At 47.4% G+C, this 9818-nt stretch overlaps 1 protein-coding gene across 1 annotated transcript in view; it reads left to right on the plus strand.

The window, feature by feature from the left end:
• The window catches only part of LOC139280083 (SH3 and multiple ankyrin repeat domains protein 2-like), a 1053009-nt gene extending 1043915 nt beyond the window's left edge, over positions 1–9094 (plus strand). The window contains exon 23 of the mRNA XM_070899582.1: positions 8477–9094. Coding sequence (XP_070755683.1) covers positions 8477–9044 — 568 coding nt within the window. The 3' untranslated portion in view covers positions 9045–9094. The remainder of the gene's footprint in view (positions 1–8476) is intronic.
• The last annotated feature ends 724 nt before the right edge of the window (positions 9095–9818 follow it).

Here is a 9818-nt window from a genome sequence, read left to right on the forward strand (position 1 = left end):
CATTCTAATATATTACCCCAACCCCGTGAGCTCTTATCTTGTGAAGTAACGGTTTATGTGGCACGTTGTCAAATGGCTTCTGGAAATCCAAATGCACCACATCCACTGGTGTTCCCTTTATTCACCCTGCTCGTTATCACTTGATGGTAACCTGGACATTTTGATAACAGTACAGTATACTCTAATCTTTGCAATTTCATTGCATGGCATCATGGAAACTTAACAGCACAGAAGGAGGTCACTCGACCCAACTTAGCTGTGCCATCTCATTGAAAGCCATCCGCTCCCGCTCCCCCGCTCTTTTCCCAATAGCCCTGCAATGGAGTTACTCAAATATATTTTGTAAGAATTAATCAGAAATCCTGTATCATTTTTTAAAACATGGTATAAGAACATAAGAAGTAGGAGCAGGAGTAGGCCGTACCCCAAGTTCCCTGTAATTTGTTTTGGTCCTGCGCAGCCCCTTTAAACCTTTATACCCCTTTATACCTCCGGTATAACTAAAACCGCCTTTTTCCACCTCCATAACATTGCCCGTCTTCGCCCTTGTTTCAGTTCTTCTGCTGCTGAAACCCCCATTCATGCCTTTGTTACCTCTAGATTGACTACTCCAACTCACTCCTGGCCGACCTTCCACATTCCACACTACGTAAACTTGAAGTCATCCAAAACCCCGCACCAATTCAAGATCATCCATCACCCTTGTGCTTTCTGACCTACATTGGCTCCCGGTTAAACATCGCCTCGATTTCAAAATTCTGATCCTGGTTTACAAATCCCTCCATAGCCTTGCCCCTCCCTATCTCTAATCTATTTCAACCTCACAACCCCACAAGATGTTTGCGCTCCTCAAATTTTGCCCTCTTGACCGTCCCTCATTATAACTGCTCAATCATAGGTGGCCGTGCCTTCAGCTGCCTGGGCCCTAAGCCTGGAACCCCCTCCCTAAACCTCTCCGCCTCTTGACCCTTCTTTCCTCATTTAAGACACTCCTTAAACCTACCTCTTTAAACAAGCTTTTGATCATCTGGCTTAATTTCTTCTGTGACTTAGTGTCAACTTTATCTGTTTGTCTGTAACACTGTTGTGAAGAGCCATGGGTCGTTTTACTACATTAAAGGCGCTATATAAATAAAAATTATTATTTAACTGACTGTGCTGGTATTCAAGATACCGCGCATGCGCAGTTTTTACATTGGAATGCCGCTAGCCGACTGCAAGGTTTGCCTGGAACGCTGCGCAGCTGCGCACCTTACAGGAAACACTGGCAACACTGCACCTTGAGCCTGCTCTGCCATTCACTAAGATCATGGCTGATCTTCTACCTCAACTCCAATTTCCCGCCTGATCCCCATATCCTTTGATTCCCCTCGAGTCCAAAAATCGATCGATCTCAGCCTTGGATATACTCAACGACTGAGCATTCACATCTAGGGTAGAGGATTCCAAAGATTCACCACCCTCAGTGAAGAAATTTCTCCTTATCTCAGTCCTAAAGGGCCCACCCCTTGGGCTCAATTTTCCCCAGTGATTTGTGTTGTTTTTTTGGTGCGCGCTGCTTTTTTTGACCTAACTTTTAAAAATTCAAGTTTCCCCAAAGATTGTGTGCCAGTGTAACTCAGTTAGTTCCGATTTTTTTAGTTTTGTTGTTGTTGCGTCGTAGGGGGCGTAACCTGATGTCTGCGCCAGTTTCTCACAATTAGGAAAGTTTGGCCAACTTACATTTCTCGAAGGACAGTGTATGTGACCACTCCCAAAAAACCTTCTGGGCACTTAAGAAAAACCAGCACACATCAAAAAACCGGCGCAGAAAGACGCCATTGTTTTTATGCAAAGTTTTTGGAGGGAGTCAAGAGCACATAAATATGCCTCATCAAGCTTAAATTATTCCAACTGAAAATGAAAGTTTCATGCAATTCCATGAGTTTGGATTTTTTTTTTTTAAAGTGCCTCGCCACCACCGAACGTCTCCTCACCGGGCTCAAAGGTCGGAGGGTCGGCCGGCAGAATCAATCCCTCGCCCGGACACTGGCTCGGGGCTCGGCTAATTGGTAACAAACATTTGGCAGATGGAGTATAATGTGGGAAAGTGTGAGGTCATCTACTTTGGCAGGAAAAATAAAAAAGCAAATTATAATTTAAATAGTGAGAGATTACAAAATGCTGTAATACAGAGAGACCTGGGGATCCTTGTGCATGAAACGTAAAAAGTTAGTATGCAGCTACAGCAAGTAATCAGGAAGGCAAATGGAATGTTGGCCTTTATTGCAAGGGGGATGGAGTATAAAAGCAAAGAAATCCTGCTACAACTGTACGAGATATTGGTGAGGCCACACCTGGAGTACTGCGTACTGTTTTGGTCTCCTTATTTAAGGAGGGATATATTTACGTTGGAGGCAGTTCAGTAATGGTTCACTAGGTTGATTCCTGAGATGAAGGGGTTGACTCATGAAGAAAGGTTGAGCAGGTTGGGCCTATACTCATTGGAGTTTAGAAGAATGAGAGGTGATTTTCTTGAAACATATACGATACTAAGGGGGCTTGACAGAGAGGGTAGATGCAGAGAGGATGCTTCCAATCATGGGGGAATCTAGAACTACCTGGTATAGTTTAAGAATAAGGGGTCGCCCATTTAGAACTGAGATGAGGAGGAATTTCTTTCTGTGTCGTAGATCTGCAGCATTCTCTACCCCAGAGTGCTGTGACAGCTGGTCAGTGAATATATTTAAGGTGGAGATAGATAGATTTTTGAATGATCTAAGCAAGTCTATTGAGCATGCTCAGACCTGGATGTGGTTCATACTAGGGTATCGACCTTGGGGAGAGAGACAACAAAGAAGCTTGTCCTGCCTGCTGTTTTCAGCTTCTTGCAAAGGTACAATTTAATCATGGGGGCGATACTGACAACGCCATATCTCATGCAAGCCTTCTGCACGATGGTGCTGCGGAAGAGACGATTGATTCGATATCATCCCATGAGGAACCTCAGAGCACATAGGATGATGGCTAGGAGGCCTTACCCACATCGGGTATATCGAGACAGGCATTCATACCTGCACTGAGTGATGCAAACTGCATCAGAAGGCTGCGTTTCCACAAATAAGTTGTAACCGAGATCTGTGAGTTAGTAAAAGCAGACCTGCAACTTAGAAGTATCAGGAGGACTGCTTTATCAGTTGAAGTGAAGATTACAGCTGCACTTTCATTCTATGCATCTGGATCGTTCCAGGCCACACCTGGGGATGTGTGCACCATTTCTCAACATGCAACACATATCTGCATTCGGCAGGTGACTGCTGCACTATATGCCCGGAGGAATGACTACATAAAGTTCCCCATGATTGCCCAGGCAATGCGTAAAAGTGTTGTGGGCTTCTCCAGGATTGCTGGCTTCCCAAAGATAAAGGCGGAATTGATTGTACCCTCATCACCTTGCGAGCAATCCTGAAGGATTTCGATATGTTCAGGAACAGAAAAGGCTTCCACTCCGTTAATGTGCAACTAGTGTGTGACAACATACACCGCATCCTATCAGTCAATGGGCAGAAGGGCAGAGCTGGCTGCTGGGAGACAAAGGGTACGGCCTCGCCACCTGGCTCATGAAGGCCCTACGTGTAACCCGGACGGAAGCTGACTGTGAATACAACATGTCGCACATTGTGACGCGCAGCATAATAAAGAGGACCACTGGCATCTTGAAACAGAGTTTCCAATGCCTGGACCATTCCAGAGGCAACTTGCAATACTCCCCTGAGATTGTCGGTCAGTTCACTGTTGTGTGCTGCATGCTGCATAACTTGGCCATCATGAGGCAGCAGCAGCTGGTAGTAGAAGACCCACCTGAGATGGGAGTGGCTGATGATGAGGAGGAAGATGCAAATGACGAGGAGGGTGAGGAAGCCATGCAACTCCCTAAACCCGGAGCACAACAGCGGAGGAGGGCGGGCCGTCATTCCCCTTTAACAATTGCTCAAGCCTTGCGCCAGCAGTTCATTCGTGAATGCTTTTCTGCCTGAAGAATCAGCGGTAACTATTCCAAATGGACCATGTTTACTGTTTGGACCTGTTCCGTAATGTTGCGTAATATGGCGGGAATTGTTACCAGTGCTGTGCCCGGGCGCGAACGGGAGGTGCAAATGCACTGAATTTCTAGGCCTGGGACTTCAGTGGTTGGTGGGGAGGGGCGGGCGGGAATGGAATTATCAGATCATTTTGGATTAAGCGGCTTTGAATTTAGAGGAGAGGGCTGCGATTATCCCGCTTTAGGGGACTTTTACTGAGAGATTCAACAGTGATTCTTCAAGGGCAATTTTGGTCTCACGGCTGCCCCAGTTCCCCCTCACTTACCGTCATTATATAAGGACATAAGAAACAGGAGCAAGAGTAGGCCATTTAGCCCCTCGAGCATTTAATAAGATCATGGCTGATCGTATCTTGGCCTCAACTCCACTTCCCTGCCTGCTCCCCATAACCCTTGACTTTCTTATCATTCAAAAATCTGTCTATCTCCGCCTTAAATATATTCAATAACCCAGCCTCCACAGCTCTCTGGGGTAGCGAATTCCAAAGATTCACAACCTCTGAGAGAAGAAATTCCTCCTCATCTCCGTCTTAAATGGGCAACCCCTTATTCTGAGACTATGCCCCCTAGTTATAGATTCCCCCACGAGTGGAAACATCCTCTCTGCATCTACCTTGTCAAGCCTCTCATTCTTCTAAACTCCAATGCGTATAGGCCCAACCTGCTCAATCTTTCTTCATAAGACAACCCCTTCAACTCGGGAATCAACCTAGTGAACCTTCTCTGAACTGCCTCCAATGCAAGTATATCTCTCCATAAATAAGGAGACCAAAACTGTACGCAGTCATTCTTGATATATGAGTCGGGCCTGGGACGAAAGCAGGAGTTTTTTTTCCAGTATTCAAGAAGGGGTGTGGAAGGTTTCTGTGACATTCTTCACCCCGGAGCAGCCTGGACATTGAGGGGGCAATTTTAACCTAACCAACCCTTGGGAAACTGACTGGGATTGGGTGCAAGGCTGATTTTACTCTCCACCCAATTTTATTCTCCACCGAAACCAACCGAGACGGGCTAGGTGTAAAAGCGGCCTTCCACCCTATCCCATGGGGATCCATATGGTGAGTTAGGATAACATGTCTCCGAGTCACCGGCACACCAGTGAAAACTGGTGGGGGCCTAGATCTTGGGCGCACTTGTAGGGAGGAGGGGATTTCAAGTTAAGTGCACTCGACCTTTAAAGGGCTTTTCTTTGTTCCCATCTGGCATTTAGATAGAAAACAAAGAAAGACTTGCATTTATATAGCTCCTTTCATGACCACCAGATGTCTCAAAGCTTTTACAGCCAATGAAGTTCTTTTGGAGTGTACTTACTGTTGTAATGTAGGAAACGTGACAGCCAACCTGCGCACAGCAAGCTCCCACAAACAGCAATGTGATGATGACCAGATAATCTGCTTTTTGTTACGTTGATTGAGTGGTAAATATTAGCCAGGACACCGGGGATAACTCCCCTGCTCTTCTTCGAAATAGCGCCATGGGATCTTTTACGTCCACTTGAGAGGGCAGACGGGGCCTCAGTTTAACGTCTCATCTGAAAGACGCACCTCCGACAGTGCAGCACTCCCTCAGCACTGCACTGGAGTGTCAGCTTAGATTTATGTGCTCAAGTCCCTGGAGTGGGACTTGAACCCACAACCTTCTGACTCAGAACCAAGTGTGCTACCCACTGAGCCACAGCTGACACATTTAGGCTTTCATGAGTCTTCGAGCCAGGTGCAGTTATTTATTTATTTATCCCCCAACTCGCGGCACTGGAGTGTTTGCCACCAGGAACCCGTCAAGATGAAGTGCTCGGATGAAAAGCGGACCATCAGAAGGGTGCAGGAAGGCTGGGCTGCCCGCGATCTGGTCTGTGCCCTCCTGCCCACACTCACACCCCAAAATCTGTCAAGAGAGGTCACATTGGTGGAAGCAGCTCATCCCAAGGGCTGCTCTGCCTGAAGACCTCACAATGAGATATGAATCTAACCCTAGCGCTCCTGCTGCCGACCGTTTGGAGTTCTCATCCGTATTTTCAATTCCCTCCATGGCCTCCCCCTCGCGATCTCTAATCTCCTCAGCACCCCCTCCCCCCCCCCACACACCCAGAGATGTCTGCACTCCGCTAATTCTGCCCTCTTGAGCATCCCTGATTATAGTCGCTCAACCATTGGTGGCCGTGCCTTCTGTTGCCTCGGCACCAAGCTCTGGAACTCACTGCCTAAACCTCTCTGCCTCTCTTGCCTCCTTCATGATGCTGCTTAAAATCTGCCTCTTTGATCAAGATCCCTGCGCTAATTTCTACTTGTGCAGCTCGGTGTCACATTTTTATCGCGTAACATTCCTGTGAAGCGCCTTGGGACGTTTCACTATGTTAAAGGTGCTATATAAATACAAGTTGTTGTTGTTGAATGACTGGTGGCCTGCCTTCCCAGAATCTGTATCATCACAGGGGAATTTGCTGAGCATTGCCATGTACTGCAAGGACACCTTTGTCTTCCATGCAGCCTACAGCTTACAAAGTATTACAAAGTGCAGCGCCGAAATAAGCCATTATGTCCAACTGGTCCATGCTGGTGATTATGCTCCACACGGGCCTCCTCCCACCCCTCTTCACCTACCCCATCAACATATCCTTCTATTCCTTTCTCCCTCATGTGTTTATCTTGCTTCCCCTTGAATGAATCTATGCTATTCACCTCAACTACTCCCTGTGGTGGTGAGTTCCACATTTAAACCACTCTCTGGGTTAAAAAAAAGTCTCTCCTGAATTCCCTATTGGATTTATTAGTGACTATCTTATATTTATGGCCCCTAGTTCTGGCCTTGCCCACAAGTGGGAACATCTTCTCTAGGTGATTCTATCAAGCCCATTCATAATCTTGAAGACCTCTAAAAGGTCACCCCTCAGTCTTCCCTATTCTACAAAATGCCCAAGCCTGTTCAATCTTTCCTGATTGGTATAACCTCTCAGTTCTGGTATTATTCTAGTCATTTTTACACCTTCTCCAGGGCCTCTACATCCTTTTCATAACATGAAAACTACAACTGTTCCTAATACTTCGTGTGGTCTAACCAAGCTTGCACATGTGCAGGGTCAAGAATGATCAGTTATGGACTAAAAACGTGGCTGCACCTTTCAGCCGATGCATGGGATGGCACAGTGCAAAATCCTGCTTGAATTCAGCTGCCATCAAAGAGGAGGCCAAATGCTGGGCTGTGCCGTCACTTGTCTGGGGACTCGTGCCTGCGCCGACAGCAAATCAAAAGATAAATACTGCGCATGCTGGAAATCTGAAATAAAGAGAGAAAATGCTGGGAACACTCAGCGGGTCAGGCAGCCTCTGTGGAGAAAGAGTTTCAGGTCGATGAACATTCGTCCGAACTGAAAAAAGTAAGCGAGATGTAATGGGTTTTAAGTAAGTACAAAAGCGGGGGAGGGGAGGGGGAAAGAACGAAAGGGAAGATTTGTGATAAGGTAAGATGGCAGGTGTGATTAAATGATAAAAGGGATGATGGAGCGAGGCAAAAGGAGATGGTGATGGAACACGAAAATGAACGCAAGATGGGTTCGGAGCAGCTGTAAATGGCACAAAGCATGCCCTCCCAGCCTGCCACTTCCCAATCCCGTGCCCCTTCAACCTTGGCAATGGTTGCTAATGGGTTGTGATGCCTTTTAATGCTCTCCGGAAGCCTTCAAAATTTTTTGTCCCTCTCCTCTTCCCATCCCTTTAAATTTGACTTTCATGTAATCCTCGTCTCCTACAAGTTTTGTAGGGTGGGACGAGAAGGGTTAAAATAAGGAGCCACGCCTCCTGCCCAAAATAGGCGGGAGCTTCATCAATGTATTTAACTCGGGGACCCCATAGCAGCTGATATTTGAAGTCCGTACAATTCCACCGGCCCCAACCCCCGCGCCCCGCCCCACCCCCGGACCCTCCGGACCCCCCACAGCCCAGCTGCCAGAATTCTTGAACCATCACTTCTCTTTTTAAAGTATAAGAACATAAGAAATAGGGGCAGGAGTAGGCCATACGGCCCCTCGAGCCTGCTCCGCCATTTAATAACATCATGGCTGATCATTGACCTCAACTCCACTTTCCCGCTCGATCTCCATTTCCCTTGATTCCCCTAGACTCCAAAAAAATCTATCGATCGCAGCCTTGAATATATTCAGAGACTCGGCATCCCCAGCCCTCGGGCAGAGAATTCCAAAGATTCACAACCATCTGAGTGAAGAAATTCCTCCTCGTCTCTGTCTTAAATGGCCGACCCCTGATCCTGAGATTGTGCCCCCAAGTTCTCGACACTCCAGACAGGGGAAACAACCGCTCAGCATCTCTCCTTCAGAATCTCATATGTTCCAATGGTTCTGCACAAATAAATTCACTCTTGTGTTGTTGGTTGTTCCCGCAGGGTTTCTGATGGAGTGAACAGTACTTCAGGTGTACCACGCAATGCGACTGTAACGTTCACCATTCGGCCTGGGACCAGCCAACCCATCACCGTCCAGAACCGCAGCTCCGATTTTGACAGTATGACCATCTTGAAGCGAGCGCCGAGCCCCATGGCCTCCCAGAACGAGCCCAGCCTCGGCCAGGCCGCCCGGCCTTCCTCCCTCCCGCTGTCCACCTCGTCCCCCACCCTCTCCGACGCCTTCGGCTTCCAGACTTGCCAGCCGGTCCCCGGGGAGGGCCCGTTCGGGGGCCGGAGCCGGTCGCCCTCCCCCTCCACCCTGCAGCAGCCCGCCTCCAACAGACCCTTCGCCTCCAAGGCCGTACCGCTGTGGACTAAGCACGACGTGGCGGAGTGGCTTGACACTCTGAACCTCGGCGAGCACAAGGACGCCTTTTTGGACAACGAGATCGACGGGACGCACCTCCCGTCGCTGCAGAAGGAAGACTTGATCGACCTGGGGGTGACGCGAGTCGGCCACCGAATGAACATCGAGCGGGCCCTGAAACAGCTGCAGTCGGACAGATAAAACAGAAGCAAAATACTGCGGACCCTGGAGTCTGAAATAAAAACATGGAAATGCTGGAAACACTCAGCGGGTCAGGCAGCATTCGTGGAGCGAGAAACAGAGGTAACGTTTCAGGTCTGTGATTACAACAGTGACTACACTTTAAAAGTACTTCATTGGCTGCAAAGTGCTTTGAGACATCCGGTAGTCGTGAAAGGGGCTATCTAAAACCAAGTCTTTCTTCATCAGAACTCTTCGTCACAGACCTGAAACGTTAACTCTGTTTCTCTCTCCACAGATACTGCTCGACCTGCTGAGTATTTCCAGCATTTTCTGTTTTTATGTCGGATAGATAAACATTGATTTTTGAATGCTTTACAACAAAGTAACAAGAAAAAAAGATCCCTCATTATTTTTGTCGACGGTCTACATTCACCATAGCTCTGGCCGGAATACAATGTGCGACTGAAATATTTTTAAAAGCTCAGCATGTAACATTTGTTCCGACAAAAAAAAGCCTCCAAGTACATTTATAAGCACAACAAGTTGAAGGTATCCGTGGCTCGTTAGCCAAGCAACGCCATGTGCCACTGCTGTGCGGAGAAGAATTAGTGCAAAAGTGAAGATCCTTTTGTGATGTAAATATACTACAGCATAATCTATATTTTGAACGATGACCTTTTAATATTGACCTCACATGGACATGTGTCTTAATGATACCGTAGTTGAACCAGCAGAGCTGTGTTATATACTTTCTATCTTTGCTAGGACAGTATTTCTTCACAAGGATCACAA

This window comes from Pristiophorus japonicus, chromosome 14 (assembly GCF_044704955.1).
Source record: "Pristiophorus japonicus isolate sPriJap1 chromosome 14, sPriJap1.hap1, whole genome shotgun sequence".
Lineage (NCBI taxonomy): Eukaryota > Metazoa > Chordata > Chondrichthyes > Pristiophoridae > Pristiophorus > Pristiophorus japonicus.